Source organism: Salvelinus fontinalis, chromosome 18 (assembly GCF_029448725.1).
Source record: "Salvelinus fontinalis isolate EN_2023a chromosome 18, ASM2944872v1, whole genome shotgun sequence".
NCBI lineage: Eukaryota > Metazoa > Chordata > Actinopteri > Salmoniformes > Salmonidae > Salvelinus > Salvelinus fontinalis.
The window spans coordinates 6211035-6237314 of NC_074682.1; the positions used below are offsets into that span (position 1 = coordinate 6211035).

The window sequence follows — 26280 nt, forward strand, 5'->3', positions numbered from 1 at the left end:
GGTAAGAAACTCCAGTGTAGATTTGGCCTTGGGGTTTAGGTTATTGTCCTGCTGAAAGGTGAATTCAGGCAACCAGGTTTCCTCTTTTGCATGTGCATGTCCATTATGTTTCTTTCCTATCCTGAAAAACTCCCCTGTCCTTAATGATTACAAGCATAACATGATGCAGCCACCACCACACTTGAAAATACGTAGAGTGTTACTCAGTAATTTGTTGAATTGGATTTGCCCCAAACATAATACTTTGCATTCAGGACAAAATGGTACATTTCTTTAACATATTTTTTGGTATTACTTTAGTGCCTTGTTGCAAACAGGATGCACGTCGTTTAATATTTGTATTCTGTACAGGCTTTTTTATTTTCACTCTGCCAATTAGGTTAATATTGTGGAGTAATAACTATGTTGTTGATCCATCCTCAGTTTTCTTCTATCACAGCCATTAAACTCTTAACTGTTTTAAAGTCACCATTGGCCTCATGGTGAAATCCCTGAGCTGTTTCCTTCCTCTCTGGCAACTGAGTTAGGAAGGACTACTGTACTTTGTAGTGGCTGGGTGTATTGATACACCACACAAAGTGAAATTAATGACTTCACCATGCTCAAAAGGGTATTCAATGTTTGCATTTATTTTTATCCATCAACCAATAGGTTATCTTCTTTGAAAGGCATTGGAAAACCTCCCTGGTCTTTGTGGTTGAATCTGTTTTGGACATTCTTCCTGACAGAGCTGGTGTAACTGAGTCAGATTTGTAGGCCTCCTTGCTCACACACACTTTTTCAGTTCTGCACACAGATTTTCTATAGGATTGAGGTCAGGGCTTTGTGATGGCCACCCCAATACCTTGACTTTGTTGTCCTTAAGCCATTTTGCCACAACTTTGGAAGTATGCTTGGGGTCATTGTCCATTTGGAAGACCCATTTGCGAACTGATTGATGTCTTGAGATGTTGCTTCAATATATCCACATAATTTTCCTCCCTCATGATGCCATCTATTTTGTGAAGTGCACCAGTCCCTCCTGCAGCAAAGCACCCCATAACATGATGCTGAAACCCCCGTGCTTCACGGTTGGGATGTGTTCTTCGGCTTGCAAGTCTCCCCCTTTTTCCTCCAAACATAACAATGGTCATTATGGCCAAACAGTTCTCCAAAAGTATGATCTTTGTCCCCATGTGCAGTTGCAAACCGTAGTCTGGCTTTTTTATGGCAGTTTTGGAACAGTGGCTTCTTCCTTGCTGAGCGGCCTTTCAGGTTATGTCGATATAGGACTCGTTTTTACTGTGGATATAGATACTTTTGTACCCGTTTCCTCCAGCATCTTCACAAGGTCCTTTGCTGTTGTTCTGGGATTGATTTGCACTTTTCACACCAAAGTACATTCCTCTCTAGGAGACAGAACGCGTCTCCTTCCTGAGCGGTATGACGGCTGCGTGGTCCCATGTTGTTTATACTTGCGTACTATTGTTTATACAGATGAACGTGGTACCTTCAGGCGTTTGGATATTGCGCCCAAGGATGATCCAGACTTGTGGAGGTAAACAATTTATTTTCTGAGGTTTTGGCTGATTTCTTTTGATTTTCCCATGATGTCAAGCAAAGAGGCACTGAGTTTGAAGGTAGGTCTTGAAATACATCCACAGGTACACCTCCAATTGACTCAAATTATGTCAATTAGACTAACAGAAGCTTCTAAAGCCATGACATCCTTTTCTGGAATTTTCCAAGCTGTTTAAAGGCAGCTTAGTGTAAGTAAACTTCTGACCCACTGGAATTGTGATAGTGAATTATAAGTGAAATAATCTGTCTGTAAACAATTGCTGGAAAAATTACTTGTCATGCACAAAGTAGATGTCCTAACCGATTTGCCAAAACTATAGTTTGTTAACAAGAAACTTGTGGAGTGGTTGAAAAACAAGTTTTTATGACTCCAACCTAAGTATACGTAAACTTCCGACTTCAACTTTATATATATAAAAATAACCAGTCAAAAGGTTGGACACACCTACTCATTTTTTACTATTTTCTACATTGTAGAATAATAGTGAAGACATCAAAACTATGAAACACAAAAAAGTGTTAAACAAATCAAAATATATTTATATATTTGAGATTCTTCAAAGTAGCCACCCTTTGCCTTGATGACAGCACACTCTTGGCATTCTCTCAACCAGCTTCACCTTGAATGCTTTTACAACAGTCTTGAAGGAGTTCCCACATATGCTGAGCACTTGTTGGCTGCTTTTCCTTCACTCTGCAGTCCGACTCATCCCAAACCATCTCAACTGGGTTGAGGTTGGGGGATTGTGGAGGCCAGGTCATCTGATGCAGCACTCCATCACTCTCTTTCTTGTTCAAAAAGCTCTTACACAGCCTGGAGGTGTGTTGAGTCATTGCGCCCAAGTTTAATTCTCCTGGCAAAGGTAACCAGGTTTTTAGCTAAAATGTACACTGGTACTTGGTAAAGTTCATGATGCCATTGTCCTTAACAAGGGCCCCGCGACCAGTGGACACAAAATATCCCCATAACAGCAAAGATCCACCACCATATTTTACAGTACGGATGAGTATTTTCTGCATATGCAATGTTCTTTTGAAGGCCAAACCCACCACCGGTGTACGTGGCCAAATACGTATATTTTCATGTCATATGACCATAGCACTGGTTCCAATCCAAGTGCCAATGCCGTTTAGCAAACTCCAAGCGGTGCTCTGCTTAGATGACGTGAAAGTAAAGCCCTTTGGCCATGCACACAAATGGTGGGTTTGGCCTTCGATAGAACATCGCATATGCAGAAAATAGCTCAATACAGTGGGTAGACTGTAGCATTTTGCAAGTAGCAACTTCATGAGCAGCCCACCACTTCATGCGTGCATTTTCATCAGTCTGAACGAAATATCTAACAACTGTAATTGATTGAGTTATACTGTATGTTTCATGTTGGTGACTGTTGTGTTGAATACTGTATAAAATTAAATCTCTTCCTAGCTGGAGAGGAGAAGCAGTTCAGGGTAGTTGAACCATCCCTTTTAGTTAGGCAGACTGGTATAATGGGTCGAAAAACTTTCCTCACCTTGAGCTCACAGTCCTCATTCACTGCCAAGTTACTGGGCTTCAGATCCTGTGGAGGGGAATGAGAGAGAGGAAAATAAAGGCAGGTATTGACTATACACTAATAACACTGTCAGGTATTCCTGTTTTCACCCTCCGACAACTGCAAGCATCTTGACGTAAAGATCGACGTACAGTACCAGTCAAAAGTTTGGACACACCTACTCATTCAAGGGTTTTTCTTTGTTTTTTCTCTCTCTTTTTTTATTATTTTCTACAACGTAGAATAATAGTGAAGACATCGAAACTATGAAATAACACATTTGGAATCATGGAGTAATCAACAAAGTGTTAAACAAATCAAAATGTATTTTAGATTTGAGATTCTTCAAAGTAGCCACCCTTTGCCTTGATGACATCTTTGCACACTCTTATTCTACAATGTAGAAAATAGTAAATACAATTTTTAAAAACTTGAATGAGTAGGTGTGTACAAACGTTTAACTGGTACTGTAAGTTTGATGTAACTTACTCTGTGGATGATGTCTGCTGAATGGATATACTGCAAAAACAAAAACAGACAACTATTTACAACTGCATACCTATGAAAACCTATACCTGCACCTATGAAAACACACACACACACACACACACACACACACACACACACACACACACACACACGCCTACCTTGAGACCCCGGAGGATCTGGTATATGAGGAATTGAACGTGGTCGTCCGTCAGTTTCTGACACTTGACGATATTGTTGAGGTCCGCCCCCATCAGGTGGGTCACCAGGTACCTGCCAATCACAACCCCAAAAAAGTAATGGCAAAATTTGTATGATTGCAGGAAATGTGCTTTAAAACAGTGCATTGGCCACCCACAACCGCTGCTGAAAAAAATCCTAGGGGAAACACAATTGGTGTAGAGAGAGATGTCTCTACCAGTACTACAAATTGCAAGCAGTAAACACCGCTAAGTGCTTTACAGCTCATGTAGGGTGAACCAGGGATAGTTATATATATATACACTGCTCAAAAAAATAAAGGGAACACTTAAACAACACAATGTAACTCCAAGTCAATCACACTTCTGTGAAATCAAACTGTCCACTTAGGAAGCAACACTGATTGACAATAAATTTCACATGCTGTTGTGCAAATGGAATAGACAAAAGGTGGAAATTATAGGCAATTAGCAAGACACCCCCAATAAAGGAGTGATTCTGCAGGTGGTGACCACAGACCACTTCTCAGTTCCTATGCTTCCTGGCTGATGTTTTGGACACTTTTGAATGCTGGCGGTGCTCTCACTCTAGTGGTAGCATGAGACGGAGTCTACAACCCACACAAGTGGCTCAGGTAGTGCAGCTCATCCAGGATGGCACATCAATGTGAGCTGTGGCAAGAAGGTTTGCTGTGTCTGTCAGCGTAGTGTCCAGAGCATGGAGGCGCTACCAGGAGACAGGCCAGTACATCAGGAGACGTGGAGGAGGCCGTAGGAGGGCAACAACCCAGCAGCAGGACCGCTACCTCCGCCTTTGTGCAAGGAGTAGCACTGCCAGAGCCCTGCAAAATGACCTCCAGCAGGCCACAAATGTGCATGTGTCTGCTCAAACGGTCAGAAACAGACTCCAATGATGAAACGAAAAACAAGAAATCATAGCCTCCCCTCAATGAAGGCTGTTTTTTTTTTTGTCATGCCAAATAGCAGACTTTCAATAAAGGGTTTGGCTCGTGAGAGTGCTTTGAAATAACTATTAATCACCAAAGCTTTAGTGAAAGATCAAGTTTGGGAGCAGCAAAACAGTGAGTGGACGTCCCCTTTTTATCATTATTTTAGCCAGCTCCCATTATTCTTTATTTTTGATGTGCGTAAAAGCCTCAATAGTCTTAATAGTATATGCCCACGGGGAGCAATTATGGTGCCTGTAACTGTATTTAAACATAGACAATTTAAAACAAGTTGTTTTATTTTGATTCGAATTTGATTCGAATGATTAACTCTCATTTTAAGCCTCATCAATAGTGCATTTAATCTGGCTTATTCACAACGTTTGGCATATCCATGGCTCAGACATTAAAGACATAACGCAATTTCAAGTGAATTCGGAAACTATTCAGACCCTTTTACTTATTCCACATGTTGTTACGTTGCAGCCTTATTCTAAAATGGATTACGTTGATATTTTTCCTCCTCAATCTACACACAACAGCCCATAATGACAAAGCGAAAACGGGGTTTTAGACTTTTTCGCAAATGTAGTCAAAATTAAAAACAGATACCTTATTTACATTAGTATTTAGACCCTTGGCTAGGAAACTTGAGCTAAGGTAGATCCTGTTCTAGTTGATCCTCCTTGAGATGTTTCTACAACTTGATTGGAGTGCACCTGTGGTAAATTCAATTGATTGGACATGATTTGGAAAGGCACACACCTCTCTATATAAGGTCCCACAGTTGACAGTGCATGTCAGAGCAAAAACCAAGCCATGAGGTCGAAGGAATTTTCTCGGAGCTCTACGGACATGATTGTGTCGAGGCATAGATCTGGGGAAGGACACCAAAACAGCATCGAACGGTTCCCAAGAACACCGTTGCCTCCATCATTCTTAAACACCATGACTCTTCCTAGGGCTGAGCAATCGGGGGAGAAGGGCCTTGGTGTCAGGGAGCTGACCAAGAACCCGATGGTCTCTCTGATAGAGCTCCAGTGTTCCTCTGTGGAGATGGAAGAACATTCCAGAAGGACAACCATCTCTGCAGCACTCCACAAATCAGGCCTTTATGGTAGAGTTGCCAGACGGAAGCCACTCCTCAGTAAAAGGCACATGACAGCCAGCTTGGACTTTTCCAAAAGGCACCTAAAGACTCTCAGACCATGAAAAACAAGATTGTCTGGTCTGATGAAACTTGGCCTGAATGCCAAGCGTCACGCCTGGAGGAAACCTGGCACCATCCCTACGGTGAAGCATCATGCTGTGGGGATGTTTTTCAGCGGCAGGGACTGAGAGACTAGTCAGGATTGAGGGAAAGATGAATGGCAAAGTGCAAAGAGATCCTTGACGAAAACCTGCTCCATAGCGCTCAGGACCTCAGACCGGGGCGAAGGTTTACCTTCCAACAGGACAACAACCCTAAGCACACAGCCAAGAAAACGCAAGCGTGGCTTGAGTGGCCCAGCCAGTGCCCGGAATTGAATCCAATCAAACATCTCTGGAGAGACCTGAAAATAGCTGTACAGTGACACTCCACATCCAACCTGACAGAGCTTGAGAAAATCTGCAGAGAAGAATGGGAGAAACTCCCCAAATACAGGTGTGCCAAGCTTGTAGAGTCATACCCAAGCAGACTAAGCTGTAATCGCTGCCAAAGGTGCTCCAACAAAGTACTGAGTAAAGGGTCTAAATACTTATGTAAATGTGCTATTTCAGCTTTTTATTTTAAATAACTTGCAAAATTTCCCAAAAACTGTTTTTGCTTTGTCATTATGGGGTATTGTGTGTAGATTGCTGAGGATTGTTTATTTAATCCATTTTAGAATAAGACTGTAACAAAATGTGGGAAAAGTCAAGAGGTCTGAATACTTTACGAATGCACTGTAGTCAGTGTCGGCGCCGGAGTGACTTCCGGCGCTGACCGAGATGGCTGCCTCGCTTCGCGTTCCTAGGAAAATATGCAGTATTTTGTTTTTTTATGTGTTATTCCTTACATTGGTACCCCAGGTAATCTTAGGTTTCATTACATACAGTCGGGAGGAACTACTGAATATAAGAGCAACGTCAACTCACCATCGTTACAACCAGGAATATGACTTTCCCGAAGCGGATCCAGTGTTTTGCCTTCCACCCAATACAATGGATCTGATCCCAGCCGGCGACCCTAAGCGACGCCGAAAAAGGGGCAAACGAAGCGGTCTCCTGGTCAGGCTTCGGAGACGGGCACATCGCGCTCCACTCCCTAGCATACTACTCGCCAATGTCCAGTCTCTTGACAATAAGGTTGATGAAATCCGAGCACGGGTAACATTCCAGAGAGACATCAGGGATTGTAACGTTCTCTGCTTCACGGAAACATGGCTCACTCAAGAGACGCTAACGGAGTCGGTGCAGCCAGCTGGTTTCTTCACGCATCGTGCCGACAAAAACAAACATCTTTCTGGTAAGAAGAGGGGCGGGCTGTATGCCTTATGATTAACGAGACGTGGTGTGATCATAACAACTTACAGGAACTCAAGTCATTCTGTTCACCTGATCTAGAATTCCTCACAATCAAATGTCGACCGCATTATCTACCAAGGGAATTCTCTTCGATTATAATCACAGCCGTATATATCCCCCCCCAAGCAGACACATCGATGGCCCTGAACGAACTTTATCTGACTCTTTGTAAACTGGAAACCACACACCCTGAGGCTGCATTCATCGTAGCTGGGGATTTTAACAAGGCTAATCTGAAAACAAAACTCCCTAAATTCTATCAGCATATCGATTGTGCTACCAGGGCTGGTAAAACCTTGGATCATTGTTATACTAACTTCCGCGACGCATATAAGGCCCTCCCCCGCCCTCCTTTCGGAAAAGCTGACCACGACTCCATTTTGTTGCTTCCAGCCTACAAACAGAAACTAAAACAACAAGCTCCCTCGCTCAGGTCTGTTCAACGCTGGTCCGACCAATCTGATTCCACGCTTCAAGACTGCTTCGCTCACGTGGATTGGGATATGTTCCGCATTGCGTCCAACAACAATATTGACGAATACGCTGATTCGGTGAGCGAGTTCATTAGAAAGTGCATTGACGATGTCGTACCCACAGCAACGATTAAAACATGCCCAAACCAGAAACCGTGGATTGATGGCAGCATTCGCGTGAAACTGAAAGTGCGAACCACTGCTTTTAACCAGGGCAAGGTGACCGGAAACATGACCGAATACAAACAGTGTAGCTATTCTCTCCGCAAGGCAATCAAACAAGCTAAGTCCCAGTATAGAGACAAAGTAGAGTCGCAATTCAACAGCTCAGACACAAGAGGTATGTGGCAGGGTCTACAGTCAATCACGGATTACAAAAAGAAAACCAGCCCCGTTGCGGACCAGGATGTCTTGCTCCCAGACATGCTAAATAAATTTTTGCTCGCTTTGAGGACAATACAGTGCCACTGACACGGCCCGCTACCAAAACCTGCGGGCTCTCCTTCACTGCAGCCGAGGTGAGTAAAACATTTAAACGTGTTAACCCTCGCAAGGCTGCAGGCCCAGACGGCATTCCCAGCCGCGTCCTCAGAGCATGCACAGACCAGCTGGCTGGTGTGTTTAAGGACATATTCAATCAATCCTTATCCCAGTCTGCTGTTCCCACATGCTTCAAGAGGGCCACCATTGTTCCTGTTCCCAAGAAAGCTAAGGTAACTGAGCTAAACGACTACCGCCCCGTAGCACTCACTTCCGTCATCATGAAGTGCTTTGAGAGACTAGTAAAGGACCATATCACCTCCACCCTACCTGACACCCTAGACCCACTCCAATTTGCTTACCGACCCAATAGGTCCACAGACGACGCAATCGCAACCACACTGCCCTAACCCATCTGGACAAGAGGAATACCTATGTGAGAATGCTGTTCATCGACTACAGCTCAGCATTTAACACCATAGTACCCTCCAAACTCGTCATCAAGCTCGAGACCCTGGGTCTCGACCCCGCCCTGTGCAACTGGGTCCTGGACTTCCTGACGGGCCGCCCCCAGGTGGTGAGGGTAGGTAACAACATCTCCACCCCGCTGATCCTCAACACCGGGGCCCCACAAGGGTGCGTTCTGAGCCCTCTCCTGTACTCCCTGTTCACCCACGACTGCGTGGCTATGCACGCCTCCAACTCAATCATCAAGTTTGCGGACGACACTACAGTGGTAGGCTTGTTTACCAACAACGACGAGACGGCCTACAGGGAGGAGGTGAGGGCCCTCGGAGTGTGGTGTCAGGAAAATAACCTCACACTCAACGTCAACAAAACAAAGGAGATGATTGTGGACTTCAGGAAACAGCAGAGGGAGCACCCCCCTATCCACATCGACGGGACAGTAGTGGAGAAGGTGGAAAGTTTTAAGTTCCTCGGTGTACACATCACGGACAAACTGAATTGGTCCACCCACACAGACAGCGTTGTGAAGAAGGCGCAGCAGCGCCTCTTCAACCTCAGGAGGCTGAAGAAATTCGGCTTGTCACCAAAAGCACTCACAAACCTCTACAGATGCACAATCGAGAGCATCCTGTCGGGCTGTATCACCGCCTGGTACGGCAACTGCTCCGCCCACAACCGTAAGGCTCTCCAGAGGGTAGTGAGGTCTGCACAACGCATCACCGGGGGAAAACTACCCGCCCTCCAGGTCACCTACACCACCCGATGTCACAGGAAGGCCATAAAGATCATCAAGGACAACAACCACCCAAGCCACTGCCTGTTCACCCCGCTATCATCCAGAAGGCGAGGTCAGTACAGGTGCATCAAAGCAGGGACCGAGAGACTGAAAAACAGCTTCTATCTCAAGGCCATCAGACTGTTAAACAGCCACCACTAACATTTAGTGGCCGCTGCCAACATACTGACTCAACTCCAGCCACTTTAATAATGGGAATTGATGGAAATTATGTAAAAATGTACCACTAGCTACTTTAAACAATGCCACTTAATATAATGTTTACATACCCTACATTACTCATCTCATATGTATATGTATATACTGTACTCTATATCATCTACTGCATCTTGCCATCTTTATGTAATACATGTATCACTAGCCACTTTAAACTATGCCACTTTATGTTTACATACCCTACATTACTCATCTCATATGTATATGCTGTACTCTATACCATCTACTGCATCTTGCCTATGCCGTTCTGTACCATCACTCATTCATATATCTTTATGTACATATTCTTTATCCCTTTACACTTGTGTGTATAAGGTAGTAGTTATGGAATTGTTAGGTTAGATTACTTGTTGGTTATTACTGCATTGTCGGAACTAGAAGCACAAGCATTTCGCTACACTCGCATTAACATCTGCTAACCATGTGTATGTGACAAATAAAATTTGATTTGATTTGATTTACAGTAGGCCTAGCCTCTAGATCACAGCGAATGCTATGTTTAACAATATATTTCCATATTGAAGTCATGCAATTGGACATCTTACAATGTGGATTTAGCAAAGATGGGATAGGCTTACATACATTTTGTTATTTTGTTTCTGTAGGTTATTTAACAAATTAGGCTACAATGGACTAACATTCTAATTGGAGTTGATGACAACGCAATTCTTAAAATACTGTAAATACACAACTTGAAGCAACCACATATTTAGCCATGGAGCACGTTCTGATTGGCCAGTTTTAAGCCTCGACACATCCACAACTTGTTTATTCATCAAAACGCAGCTCTTTCACGCCACCGCCAGCATCTGTGCCCATAATTCCGGTTGTGAAAATAGCAAAAATATTTGACACATCCCCGAACCTATGGCACTACCACCAGCGCTTAGATGTACCATTGCGTTAAGTTTGTTAAAATGGAGCCCACAGTATCGACATAAAATCGTCAAAAATAACATCGCAATACTCTACTGTTAGCTTGGGTGGTATACTGTATAAACCGTATACCGGGGTATTTGGAAATAGCCACGGGATGGTTTTTCAATACAGTCCAAAGCTTTTCAATACATTTGAAAATTTGTAGCTACTTAAGTTATTACCTTGCAGTCAACTTGTGCAATACCTTAAGGAGATAAAGCAGACTGCGTTCTTCATTTCACCGGTCACATTACTTTAAATTATTAAGCTTACGGTAGATCCCCAAAACAGTTGAGCCAGTCACTGTGTTTGTTTGTAAAATAGCACAACGGGAGAAAGCGAGCTGCTAAATCCATAGCGTTCTATTTCTATTGGAGAGTCTCTCTGTGTGGCGCAAATGAGGTGATAAAGTTATACTTGTACGCAATTCACAACTAAATGTTTGCCATCAGATATCTGATAACGGCTTCCTGCCAGAAGACAAAGAGCTCTGGATGAGTCATTTTTTCCCCTGCGTTTCCTACTAGCGTTTTTCCCCCCCTCCTCAGTTCTTCTCCATGTACACATGTTGCACTTCCTTCAGAAAAAGCATGCGTCACAACTTGGTTCATTTGCACAATTTATCTCGTTCACTTTCGCTTGTAGCTATGCTTGTATGACTTTATGGAGCTGGATTTGTCCGTCTTCACAATTAGTTTGTTAGTTTTTCGCTCGTTAGCATTTAGCTAACAGAGTCTATGTGATTTCGTTATTAGTTTGTGCCAATTTTGTTAGCATTCTGATAACGGAGGCCCAATGGGCTTTTATTGTGTTTTTAGTGCCCACTTGTGTGCTATGCTGGTAATACCACAAATCCCGGTATGAGAGATGGACAGTACAACAATCTGGAACCGCCCAAGCCTACCGTATCGTCCCCCCCCCCCCATCCCTATAACATATACATTTGTATGTGTTCTGCTAGGCAACTTGAACTCCTATACAACAGCTATTTGAAATGCCAGAGCAAGGGGGTTAGAAATGGCGAGCAAGAGAGAGAACAAGAAAGATGTTACTCACACATCGTTGAACTCCTCTAGGCTGGTAGCGGGCGTAAACACATCCAACAGGCCGATCACCTGACAGAAAAGAGGAGGTCAAAGGTTAGACAACATTCTAAATACAACAGACACAACTCACGTTGCAAACATAACTCATGCTACAGAAAAGGCTCACACTACAGACAAAACAATAAACACCACAACATGTGGTCTTCTTCCAACTGCTAAAATCCCTCAGGGTGATTGAGGCAAATGTGCAAAGCGCACACACAGAAGAGAATGGTTTATGCATTTGTCTTTGTGCAAAGAAAAGTAGAGCCTTCGTAGTGTGAGACTGTGCTGCCGCCCGTTGCCCTTGACATGGTCTTTCACTGTGTTTAACAGCCATCAGATAAAAGGTCGCTTTGACAACCAACAACATCACGTTTCATCAAACAAAGTTGATGGATTTTTGGATGCAGTCATGGCAGGTCGTTCTAAAGCTTTGGAACAGAGCCTGAACCACTGTTCTGCTCTCAACACAGGACAGACAGTACACAGTGACAGTCAGGGCTCTGTGACACAGGCTAATGCACTCATAGTTTGTGTGTGTGTGTGTGTGTGTGTGTGTGTGTGTGTGTGTGTGTGTGTGTGTGTGTGTGTGTGTGTGTGTGTGTGTGTGTCTTGTGTTGCTGTTAACACAGGAGAAAGTGATGACTGAACTTTACAGGAAATCATGCAGAATACAATAGACAGAAAGAGAGAGCCAGAGAACAAGGGAATGAGAGGGAAAAGGAGAGAGAGAGAGAGAGGGAGAGAGAACGAGAGCCAGCGTGACCGAAAGGGAGAGTGAACGAGAGGGAAAGAGGCATAGAGAAAGAAGAGCTAGCATGCAGGCACTGTGTGGGTGGCTAGAGAGGAGTTGAGGAGAGCGGACAGAGGGAGGAAGCGGACATCGGTGCCAGACCCAGTGTGCCCCCCTCTAGAGAAACTGACTGATGTGGGTGGGTGTCGTAACAACACGACTCGACACCGTCCACGCAGGGCAGAGCCCTCTGCGATTGGTGGACTCTAGCCAAAACAAAAAGTGATTGGCTGACTCAGGCTTTCCAAAAACCACAGCCTGCAGTGTAACCAGGCAACAGCGGGGAAATTCACTCAGAGAAGAACAGAGAAGAAGTGGGTCAAGACTCAAGAGCTGTGATCAAACTGACACATGTATCTCCTCTACTGTTCCCTTACCTGCTGCTAAGCGCTAACTGTTACCTGAACTCAAACGAGAAGTTAACAACTCAAACCCACACACTCTCTGTGGCAGGTGTATCCTGCTGTTGCCTGCAGTTGAGAGTTACCTAAAGTCACAGAGAGATAACATTTCGATTTTGAAAAGACCATGTCCACAATCACCACTGTCGGCATTGTCAGATTAAGATTCATTTATTGCCATTTGCCACACACAACCACAGCTTGGTGGTATTTGCTTTCGGTGCAGCAGCATGGTACCTCTTAAGTTAGACTCTGGGTCAAACCTCCTATCATCTTCAACTTGACCACGACACACAGCAGTTGACCTAGTGTGTTCAGCCTCACCACCACTGAATCATTCAGTGAAACCCCACACCCCTGAAGGAAGAAATTTGCTGCAGTGTTGTTTACACCACTGGTTTATGCAGAGTTAACTTCCCTTCGCCCCACAAACATAACAGGCATAATATCGGATGTAACCAGTGGTTGTGAGGGTGAAGTGTTGGGTTTTCAGCACCATACCACCGTGAGAGTGAAATCAGTGAGCAGGACTGATGTTTGAATAAGCGGTGAGGGGCTTCTTCACTTCCTACAACTTAGCTCTCCTATAGGTGACTCAACGTTAGAGAGGGGATGTGACCATAGAATTAGAACGACTAGAATAGTCTAACATTTCCACTTAAGTCAAGGTACTCTGGTGGGTGGCCAACTGAACTAAATGACGATCGCCCCGTAGCACTCACTTCTGTCATCATGAAGTGCTTTGAGAGGCTAGTGAAAGATCTTACCCGACACCCACTTCAATTTGCTTTCCGCCCCAATAGATCCACAGACGATACAATAGCCATCGCACTGCACACTGCCCTATACCATCTGGACAAGAGGAATACCTACGTCAGAATGCTGTTCAATGACTATAGCTCAGCCTTCAACACCATACTACCCTCCAAGCTCATCATTAAGCTCAGGGCCCTGGGTCTGAACCTCGCCCTGTGCAACTGTGTCCTGGACTTCCTGACGGGCCTCCCTTAGGTGGTGAAGGTAGGAAACAACCCCTCCACTTTGCTGATCCTCAACACAGGGGCCCCACAAGGGTGCGTGCTCAGCCCCCTCCTGTACTCCCTGTTCACCCATGACTGCGTGGCCATGCACGCCTCCAACTCAATCATCAAGTTTGCCGACGACAACAGTAGTAGGCCTGATTACCAACAATGACGAGACAGCCTACAGGGAGGAAGTGAGGGCCCTGGCAGAGTGCGGCCAGGAAAATAATCTCTCAACGTCAACAAAACTAAGGAGCTGAACATGGACTTCAGGAAACAGCAGAGGGAGAACGCTCCTGTCCACATCGACGGGACCACAGTAGAGAAGGTGGAAAGCTTCAAGTTCCTCGGCGTACACATCACTGACAATCTGAAATGGTCCACCCACACAGACAATGTGGCGAAGAAGGCGCATCAGTACCTCTTCAAGCTCAGGAGGCTGCAGAAATTCAGCTTGGCCCCTATGACCCTCAAACTTTTACAGATGCACAATTGAGAGCATCCTGTCGGGCTGTATCAACGCCAGTACGGCTACAGCACCGGCCGCAACCGCAGGGCTCTCATGAGGGTGGTGCGGTCTGCCCAACGCATCACCGGGGACACACTGCCTGCCCTTCAGGTCACCCAGCACCCGATGTCACAGGAACGCCGAAAAGATCATCAAGGTCATCAACCACCCGAGCCACCGCCTGTTCACCCCGCTATCATCCAGAAGGCGAGGTCAGTACAGGTGCATCAAAGCTGGGACCGGGAAACTGAAAAACAGCTTCTATCTCAAGGCCATAATGTTAAATAGCCATCACTAGCCGGGTACCACCCAGCTACACAACCCTGCACCTTAGGGTTGCCGTATATACACAGACATGGAATCACTGGCAACTTTAAATAATGGAACACGAGTCACTTTAATAATTTGTACATATATATATGAGATGAGTAAAGAAGTATCTACTGTAATCTATTCTACAGTATTTAGTCAATGCCACTTTGACATTTCTCGTCCTAAAAAAAGCCAGGGGCCTTTGTCGGCTCAAGTGAATGTCGTTCTATGGATGTGACACTGACCTGTTCTATGTGACACTGACCTGTTTGATCACTCAGAGAGAAGCTCCCAGTGCATGGTTACAACAGGAGCTGGAGGATCATATAAAACACATACTTCGTCCACTCTACTCCCTTCACACACACACACACACAAAAACAGACACGGCTACTCCATCTGCTCTTTAGATTAAGAGATAGCAATCAATAGCCTTTCATAACGCACAGATACAGTACCCGCAGTCAGTAACTCTCACTCTGAGGTCAGGTGAGCTTTACCCAGAGTGGAGGCAGATGGCGACGACAGACACATGCATGAGCGCGTACACACACAGCAGATTTTTCAGAAATCCCGGTTGGAGGGTTATTGGAACTTGAATAAGCAGGGAGGGAATCCTCTAGGCTCAAACTGGGACTTGTGAAAAATACCGGTAACTTTTGCAAAGTTGGACTGGTAGATCAGTAAAAGGTCAAGGAAAGGTTAACTCGCATGCTCCGGGAGATGTGTGTGTGTGTGTGGACGGGGTCAACTCACGTTCTCGTGTTTCATGTGTTTGAGGAGTCGTAGTTCTCTGTAGGTCCTCTTAGCGTGCATGATGGACTGGAACGGCCTCGACAGCTTCTTCACCGCGATCTTCAGCCCCGACCTCACGTCGTATGACGAGCTGCGCAGTGTCAAAGAGCACACACACACACACCTCAAGAGATACACTTATATAATATTACTGATATAACATGACATTCCTGTTATCACAGTAAAGACGTTACAGCAACAATTCAAAACTACATTCCTCTTATTTCGATTGTATGCTACTTTCAACCAGAAATTTAAATAAACAATTATTCAAATGTAATATTGTGTTAAGTGGTCCTTGGGACCTGGAGAGGCGCTGTACAAAGGTGTTTTATTAAACATCATGATTGTTGTAGCCTTGGGCATTTTGCAGTGCTTCGTATCAATGCAGTAGCCCTCCCTTCCTGCCGCATGTAACACAGCCCAGTTATGGCAAATGTAAAGCAAGGCGACAGTACGTCGTCCCCCACGAATGACGCAGCGCATCATTCGACTTCGCTACCGATACCAGGCTTAGTATCGCGATACCATCGCGACACCTAAACGGTACCAAAGCAACAAAAAAAAGACGGCGTATTAGCCAAAGTCACAGTCAAAATGGCACTTGATCCAGACAGATCCTTTAACATCGATATATCACTACATTTGAAATGTTTGATGTCAATTCTGAGACACCCTTGTGTGCATGAATGAATCAATTATACAACCAATTTGACTTTGTTCTAACCAATCTACATAAAAACATAACGGTTATAATTTACTTAAAATGGTAAGTCTGTATTGGTGACGTGAATGCCTATTCAATAGGAGTGTGTGCATGCATAGAGGTGTATGGAGCGTGTTTTGGCTGATTTCATGGGGCTACAGATGAAAAACAAATCTGTTTCCTTTCCATTTGAGACTTATTTTATTGTACTGACCAACAGCATTTGCATAGAAGAAGCTCTCTCTTTTTTTAAAGTGCACGCTGTCTCAGCCCTAATGATGTCATTCACACACACGGACAGAGAGACGTGACTGATGCAAGGGAGACGAAGTGAAGTTTTGGCAATGACTATGGTTTTTGCTGACACTCAGCTTTGAAATAAGGATATATTTTGCATTATTGTTTGCATTTTATGACAAACCCATGTTAAGGAGGTGCTGACCTGTTGCACCCTCGACAACCACTGTGATTATTTTTATTTGACCCTGCTGGTCATCTATGAACATTTGAACATCTTGGCCATGTTCTGTTATAATCTCCACCCGGCACAGCCAGAAGAGGACTGGCCATCCCTCATAGCCTGGTTCCTCTCTAGGTTTCTTCCTAGGTTCTGGCATTTCTAGGGAGTTTTTCCTAGCCACCGTGCTTCTACACCTGCATTGCTTGCTGTTTGGGGTTTTATGCTGGGTTTCTGTACAGCACTTTGTGATATCAGCTGATGTAAGAAGGGTTTTATAAATATATTTGATTTAAGGATTTTTTTAGGATAAATAGAAAAGGAGTGGAGCTAAGCAAAGGCAACATCCTATAGGAAAACCTGGTTGTCTAATCCTTTTCAAAAGACACTGCGAGACAAATTCACCTTTCAATAGGACTTTAACCTACAACACTACGCCAAATATATACTGGAGTTGCTTACCAAGATGACATTGAATGTTCCTGAGTGGCCTAGTTACAGTCTGGACTTAAATTTAGTTGAAAATCTATTGAGAGACTTGAAAATGGCTTTCTATGACATACCCATAACATGATGCAGCCACCACCATTCTTAAAAATATATAGAGTGGTACTCAGTGATGTGTTGAATTCGCCCCAAACAAATTGCTTTGTTTTTGGGGATTTTCTTGTTTTGTTATACTCCACATTTTTTGCAGTACTACTTTAGTGCCTTATTGCAAACAGGATGCATGTTTTCGAACATTCTTATTCTGTACATGCGTCCTTCTTTTCACTCTGTCATTTAGGTTAGTATTGTGGAGTAACTACAAAGTTGTTGATCCATCCTCAGGTTATCACCTATCACAGCCATTAAACTCTGTAACTGTTTTAAAGACACCATTGGCCTCATGGTGAAATCCTTCAGTGGTGTCCTTCCTCTCTGGCAACTGAGTTAGGAAGGGTGCCTGTATCTTTGCGGTGACTGGGTGTATTGATACACCATCCAAAGTGTAAAATAAATGACATCACCATGCAGTCACTTCTTCCGTCGTCTCCAACTGCTCTTAAATGCTAGTAAAATACTAAATGAATGTTCTTCAAACGATCGCTGCCCGCCCCCGCCCGCCCGACTAGCATCACTACTCTGGACGGTTCTGGACTTAGAATATGTGGACAACTACAAATACCTAGGTGTCTGGTTAGACTGTAAACTCTCCTTCCAGACTTACATTAAGCATCTCCAATCCAAAATTAAATCTAGAATCGGCTTCCTATTTTGCAACAAAGGCTCCTTCACTCACGCTGCCAAACATACCCTCGTAAAACTGACTATCCTACCGATCCTCGACTTCGGCGATGTCATTTACAAAATAGCCTTCAACACTCTACTCAGCAAACTGGATGCAGTCTATCACAGTGCCATTTGTTTTGTCACCAAAGCCCCATATACCACCCACCACTGCGACCTGTATGCTCTCGTTGGCTGGCCCTCGCTATATATTTGTCGCCAAACCCATTGGCTTCAGGTCATCTATAAGTCTTTGCTAGGTAAAGCCCTGCCTTATCTCAGCTCACTGGTCACCATAGCAACACCCACCTGTAGCACACGCTCCATCAGCTATATTTCACTGGTCATGCCCAAAGCCAACACCCCCTTTGGCCGCCTTTCCTTCCAGTTCTCTGCTGCCAATGACTGGAACGAAATGCAAAAATCACTGAAGCTGGAGACTTATATCTCCCTCACTAACGTTAAGCATCAGCTGTCAGAGCAGCTTACCGATCACTGCACCTGTACACAGCCCATCTGTAAATAGCCCACCCAACTGCATCGTCTCATATAGTTTTTTTTGTTCCTTTGCACCCTAGTATCTCTACTTGCACATTCATCTTCTGCACATCTATCACTCCAGTGTTTATTGCTAAATTGTAATTATTTCGCCACTATGGCCAATTTATTGCCTTACCTCCCGAATCTTACTACATTTGCACACACTGTATATAGATTTTTCTATCGTATTATTGACTGTATGTTTGTTTATCCCATGTGTAACTCTGTGTTGTTTATGTCGCACTGTTTTTCTTTAATCTTGGCCAGGTCGCAGGTGTAAATGAGAACTTGTTCTCAACTGGCCCACCTGGTTAAATAAAGGATAAATAAAAAAATGCTCAAAGGGATAGCCAATGTCTGCTCTTTTTTTTTTACCCATAAACCAATATGTGCCCTTTTTGTGAACCATAGGAGAACCTCCCTGGTCTGTGTTTAAAATTCACTGCTCGACTGAGGGACCTTAATTATCTGTATGTGTGGGGTACATAGATGAGGTAGTCATTTAAAAATCATGTAAAAAACTTCTTTATGATAGGGGGCAGCATTTTCACTTTTGGATGAATTGCGTGCCCATAGTGAACTGCCTCCTACTCTGTCCCAGATGCTAATATATGCATATTATTATTACTATTGGATATAAAACACTCTGAAGTTTCTAAAACTGTTTAAATCATGTCTGTGAGTATAACAGAACTCATATGGCAGGCAAAAACCAGAAACAAAATCCAAACAGGAAGTGAGAATTCTGAGACTGGTCAATGTTCAACTCATCGCCGATTCAATTCGCTTTAAGATATGGATCTGTTTCCACTTCCTACGCCTTCCACTAGATGTCAGTCTGTAGAACGTGGAATGAAGCTTATGCTGTGTTGTGGGGCCGGATGGGAGGGTAATGAGTCAGTGGTCTGGCAGATTGCCAGTTCCTGGTCACGTGCTTTCCTCATGATATCGCCTTGCGTTCCATAACTTCTACAGACATGAAGGAATGCTCCGGTTGGAATGCAAAAATTTATTTAAAAAAAACATTATTGTCAACTGTATATGTATGGAATTACACTGCTTATAAGTAGTCACCCTTTCAAAATGTTCACCTTTTGTGAATGGGCAGAGCGTATAGATCCTTATGGGAAACTTGTAAAAATGTTGAAAAACATAATTTCACTTTGACATTATGGGGTCAGGGAGCTGACCAAGAACCCAGTGGTCTCTCTGATAGCGTTCCAGTGTTCCTCTGTGGAGATGGGGGAACATTCCAGAAAGACAACCATCTCTGCAGAACTCCACCAATCAGGCCTTTATTGTAGAGTGGCCAGACGGAAGCCACTCCTCAGTAAAAGACTGCTTGCAGTTTGCCAAAAGGCACCTAAAGACTCTCAGACCATGAGAAACAAGAGACTCTCTGGTCTGATGAAACCAAGATTGAACTCTTTGGCCTGAATGGGAAGCATCATGTCTGGAGGAAACCTGGCACCATCCCTACGGTGAAGCATGGTGGTGGCAGTATCACACTGTGGGGATGTTTTTCAGCAGCAGTGGCTGGGAGACTAGTCAGGATCGAGGGAAAGATGAACAGAGCAAAGTACAAGGAGGTCCATGATGAAAACCTGTTCCAGCGCGCTCAGAACCTCAGACTGGCGCGAAAGTTCACCTTCCAAAAGGACAAAAACCCTAAGCACATAGCCAAAACAACGCTAGCGTGGCTTCGGGACAAGTCTCAATGTCCTTGAGTGGCCCAGCCAGAGCCAGGACTTGAACACGATCAACATCTCTGGAGAGACCTGAAAATAGATGTGCAGCCACGCTCCCCATCCAACCTGACAGAGCTTGAGAGGATCTGCAGGGAAGAATGTGAGAAACTCCTCAAATACAGGTGTGCCAAGCTTTTAGTGTCATACCCAAAAACAGTTGAGGCAGTAATTGCTGCCAAAGGTGCTTCAACAAAGTACTGAGTAAAGTGTCTGAATATTTATGCAAATGTAATATCAGATTTTGATTTTTTTAATACATTTGCACACATTTGTAAAACCTGGTTTTGTTTTGGCATTATGGGGAATTGTGTGTAGATTGATGAGGGGGAAAAAACTATTGAATCCATTTTAGAATACTGTGGTAACGTAACACAATGAGGAAAAAGTCAAGGGGACTGAATTCTTAATGAATGCAATGTATGTAGCACGGAGATCCAATACGATCAGAAATCTACAGGCGGGTTATATAGATCGCTGAATTTTTTGTATTAGTCATCTCAGGGATCCTACTTGAAAAACGCAACAGAGAAGCAATTTGCAGTTTTGCAAATCACTAAACAGTCAATGGACATGAAATCATAAAATTACACAAACTGTGTAGGACACTAAATACTTCATAATAACAACCCAAATGTTATAAGTGGCGGAGTTGTCCTTTAAGTCATATAACTAGTCTCCCATTGACAGCAACGCATGACTTAGGATTCACCCATGTTACTGTCTGTCTGTATGGAGCTAAGGGGAGGATGTGTATGATACGCACGCACAGTGACACATCCATGCTACAGTGATTCCTCAGCAGCACATGCCATGTCCACACCCTGATACAGAACATGGAGAGCAGTAGGTGTTGAACATGCCCTGCCCTTCTCTGCCTCGCCCCATCTGAGTCACACACACACACACACACACACAAATCTGATATTCATCAGAGATATAGCCTATTGCTGCAGTGACATTTCCCGACAAACATTTTCCGACACATTACATATACCATGTAGCCTAAAGTAGGACTGGGCAAATGACCAAAATATCATATCACAATATTTCTCTCATTTTTTTTTACTTGATATAGCTAGCTTTGATGAAGCTAAAATATTAATGCTCACCTATTGTTCTCCGATTTAGAATATACCATTGCACAAACAACATGCTGATCTAGGCCTACATCAGAACTGGGTGTCAGGCTGTATTTGCTAGCTAAACTCAGCAAACTTAACATGTGTAAATATTTGTATGAACATAAGATTCAACAACTGAGGCATAAACTGAACAAGTTCCACAGACGTGTGACTAACAGAAATTTAATAATGTGTCCCTGAACAAAGGGGGGGTCAAAATCAAAAAGTAACAGTTAGTATCAGGTGTGTCCACCAGCTGCATTAAGTACTGCAGTGCATCTCCTCCTCATGGACTGCACCAGATTTTCCAGTTCTTGCTGTGAGATGTTACCCCACTCTTCCACTAAGGCACCTGCAAGTTCCTGGACATTTCTGGGGGGAATGGCCCTAGCCCTCACCCTCCGATTCAACAGGTCCCAGACTTGCTCAATGGGATTGAGATCCGGGCTCTTCGCTGGCCATGGCAGAACACTGACATTCCGGTCTTGCAGGAAATCACGCACAGAACGAGCAGTATGGCTGGTGGCATTGTCATGCTGGAGGGTCATGTCAGGATAAGCCTGCAGGAAGGGTACCACATGAGGGAGGAGGATGTCTTCCCTGTAACGCACAGCATTGAGATTGCCTGCAATGAAAACAAGCTCAGTCTGATGATGCTGTGACACACCACCCCAGACCATGACGGACACTCCACCTCCAAATCGATCCCGCTCCAGAGTACTGGCCTCGGTGTAACGCTCATTTCTTCGACGATAAACGCGAAGCCGACCATCACCCCTGGTGAGACAAAACCGTGACTCGTCAGTGAAGAGCACTTTTTGCCAGTCCTGTCTGGTCCAGCGACGGTGGGTTTGTGCCCATAGGTGACATTGTTGCGGGTGATGTCTGGTGAGGACCTGCCTTACAACAGGCCTACAAGCCCTCAGTCCAGCCTCTCTCAGCCTAGTGCGAACAGTCTGAGCACTGATGGAGGGATTGTTCATTCCTGGTGTAACTTAGGCAGTTGTTGTTGCCATCCTGTACCTGTCCCGCTGTAACAATCCTGTGCAGGTGTTGTTACATGTGGTCTGCCACTGCGAGGACGATCAGCTGTCCGTCCAGTCTCCCTGTAGCGCTGTCTTAAGCGTCTCAAAGTACGGACATTGCAATTTATTGCCCTGGCCACATCTGCAGTCCTCATGCCTCCTTGCAGCATGCCTAAGGCACGTTCACGCAGATGCGCAGTGACCCTGGGCATCTTTCTTTTGGTGTTTTTCAGAGTCAGTAGAAAGGCCTCTATAGTGTCCTTAGTTTTCATAACTGTGACCTTAATTGCTTACCGTCTGTAGGCTGTTTGTGTCTTAACGACCGTTCCACAGGTGCATGTGCATTCATTGTTTATGGTTCATTGAACAAGCATGGGAAACAGTGCTTAAACCCTTTACAATGAAGATCTGTGAAGTTATTTGAATTTTTACAAATTATCTTTGGGGTCCTGAAAAAGGTACGTTTCTTTTTTTTGCTAAGTATGTTTGCTCTGACTAAGTACATTTAGCTAGCTAACTAGCGATTAGCATTAACGGCTAACACAATTTATTTTAGCCACAACTTACTAAGAAAAGACAAACTAGCTCTTTGCAGACAGTAAGATACAAAAACTAATAGTGTAATTATAGAACTCTTGTGGATTTATATTAAGAAGCAAAAATGGAAAGAAGCATCAGTGTTACCAACACCTTGTTGCATCTTCAGAATTGACCATGAAGATTGCAAGTGGTTTTGACACCTGGTAGAGCAGAAAAACTGCTCTCCTTGTGTGTGGAAGGCGAGACGAGTCAAGGAGCATAAAAACTGACATTACACGCGGCGGAGTGCTTTAACATATTTAACAAATCAAACATTGAAATACCGTTATTCAAGGTAAAGTAAAAACCCAAACCGGTCCGTGCATAAATACAGGTATTTAGTACAATACGGTACTAAAATACCAGTATTAATAAACAGCACTAGCCTAAAACAGACCTACTAAACACATAATTCACACAGGTTATATTGATCTGATGGCAATGAGAGGGTGTGTAGCTCCTGCAACGCAACAAGTGGCAGCCAGAGCAGCAGAGAGATTCCCTAACACCAAAATCACTATGTCCACCCTGTTGCCATGTGGAGTTGTGCCCTTCCACATTATTCAGACCAACAATGCAGCACTTTAAGTATTTGTAAAATTATTCTTGACATAATGTTCGACAAAAATGCAGCTGCTAAAAAACTCACTGAGAACTGTTAGAGCCCCCTGGATCCGATGATGAATTTAAAAATTGCATGGTTCAAAGGATGAAAAAAAAAGAGCAAAGTGGCAAACAAGTCAGGCTGCTCAGCTGATTGGTTGACATATTGTCAATTGAAAAATTGTGACAAAAAAAAAAATATATATATATGATATATATAATATAAAAAAAAATATATATATATATATATATATATATATATATATATATATATATATATATATATATATATATATATATATATATATATATATATATATATATATATATATATAAAAAATGGGAAAAATGTGTCCATATGTCCTGTGTGTCCATAGGAGCGTAAGGAAGCGAAAGTAATTCCACTGACTGTTCTTAGTAAACTGATAGAGAGAATTGTGTTTGAACAAATACAATGATATTTGTTAAAGAACAAGTTACTTACTGACTTTCAGCAGGCATATAGGGAATGGCACTCAACTTGTACTGCACTGACTTAGATGACTGATGATTGGCTAAAATAAATGGATAATCAGATGATAGTTGGAGCTGTATTGTTAGATTTCAGTGCAGCTTTTGATGCTATTGATTATCACTTATTATTGAAAAAACACTTGTTATGGCTTTACGTCACCCGTCATCACATGGTTGGAGTTATTTATCCAATTGAACTCAGAGTATTCTTCAATGGAAGCTTCTCTAACATCAGAAATGTACAGTGCGTTATTCCCCAGGGCAGTTGCCTTGGGCCGTTACTCTTCTCTATATTTACAAAATTATTTGCCACTTGTCTTACAAGCTAAAATGACTATGTATGCTGACGATTGCACACTACACATCAGCACTTAGAGCCAGTGAGCTCACTGAGACTCTTAGCAAGGAGTTACAGTCAGTGTTAGAATGGCTAAAGAACAATAAACTGGCCTTAAATACATCTAAAACCAAAAGTATTATATTTGGTTCAAAGCATAACTCTTAGACCTACACCTCAACTGGAGTTAGGAATATAAAAGGTGTGACCATGGAACAAGTTGAAGAATCTGAACTCCTAGGAGTAACACTGGCTGTCCAGTTAATATGGTCAAGTCATATTGACAAAATTGTTGTGAAGATGGGGAGAGGCATGTCTGTTATAAAATGATGTTATGCATTTTTTTTTACACAACTGTACTAGTTGTTCAGGCTTAGATCCCAACTTGATTAATGCCCGGTAATATGATCAGGTGCAGCAAAGTAAGACCTAAGAAAGCCGCAGCTGGCTCAAAACAAAGCAGCACGCCTTGCCCTTAACTGCACACACAGAACTAACATCAACAACATGTATGACAGTCTTTCATGGTTGAGGAGAAATTGACTGCTTCCCTTCTAGTCTTTTTAAGAAACATTTGTGTGTTGAAAATGTCTAACCAGTTCTATAGTCTATTTGCATACACTTCAGGCATACATACCCCACCAGACCCGCCACTATGAGTTTCTTCACAGTACCATAACCAAAAACAGATTTAATGCGTCACATTATATATAGTCGTGTCATCGTGCAATGCCCTCACACCAGTGGTTACTCAGGCAAACAGCTAGTTCAGCTTTAAAAAACAAATAAAAACATATTGTATCACAGTACCTCTCCTCTTTCGAAAAGACCTAATTTAACTGTACTGTATATAAGAATATGTACAGTACCAGTCAAATGTTTAGACACACCTACTCATTCAAAAGGTTTTTCTTTATTTCCTACATTGTACAATAATAGTGAAGACATCAAAACTATGAAATAACACATGTAGTAACCAAAAAAAAAAAGTGTTAAACAAATCAAAACCCTTGAATGAGTAGGTGTGTCCAAACTTTGACTGGTACTGTATATATGAATAGTGTGTCAATATTATTTTTGTTGTCTCTTGGTGTCTTCCCTATATATACTTTTTTTAAATTCTATAATTATTTAATGTATTATTATCTCATATTGTTCTTGTCTATTACTGTTCTGCACTTTGTAATGTATTGGTACGTTTTATGTGGACCATAAGACGAGTAGCGGCTGCATGTGCAGTAGCTAATGGGATCCTGATAAACTAAACAACTACGTGTAGAGTTTGCCCTCCAAATACCAAGGAACAAGGAAGCAAGTTCCTACGAAGTCAGATACGCACAGAAGCTGGTTTTCCCCTCTGAGAGTAAACGTGTTACCACAACTACATATGGTCTTATCAAAGAAGGCAAACTTTTCCGTGGTCATCTTAGTACTATTGTTTAATGTATTATAAATGCATTTGTGTGTAAGCTTGGCTTAGTGGCTGGCTCTGAGGGCACTGCATGCCATAGCACTACCCACTGTACCAACACCTAAAGCAAACTACTCTAATGAGGCCCAGGCAATATCTATTTACACATTTTTTTATAAACTTCATATTTAACCAACTATTAACTATCTATGAACTACCTTTAATAAAACATTTACAACCTCCCCCCCTTAAATGTCTTAAAGTAAAGTCTTACCAATCTATATTATTAATAACTCTGAACACTCTTTGCGTGAACTCCTGGGTGACTTCCACTTTCTAAAGAACCCATTCCAAGAACAGAGCAGGAATAGAGAAACATGGGAGTGGCTTTCTCAAGAAGGCTTGGAATGACAGATGGGGTAGAAT

At 43.2% G+C, this 26280-nt stretch overlaps 1 protein-coding gene across 3 annotated transcripts in view; it reads right to left on the reverse strand.

Moving 5' to 3' along the window:
* Positions 1–26280, reverse strand: part of LOC129814857 (mitogen-activated protein kinase 14A-like) — a 45251-nt gene that overhangs the window by 9775 nt on the left and 9196 nt on the right. For all 3 annotated transcript variants that reach the window (XM_055867953.1, XM_055867952.1, XM_055867951.1), the window contains exons 3-7: positions 15507–15636; positions 11683–11741; positions 3743–3854; positions 3585–3614; positions 3075–3122 (exon numbers count right to left, since the gene is read on the reverse strand). In XM_055867953.1, the coding sequence (XP_055723928.1) occupies positions 3075–3122; positions 3585–3614; positions 3743–3854; positions 11683–11741; positions 15507–15636 (379 nt within the window). The remainder of the gene's footprint in view (positions 1–3074; positions 3123–3584; positions 3615–3742; positions 3855–11682; positions 11742–15506; positions 15637–26280) is intronic.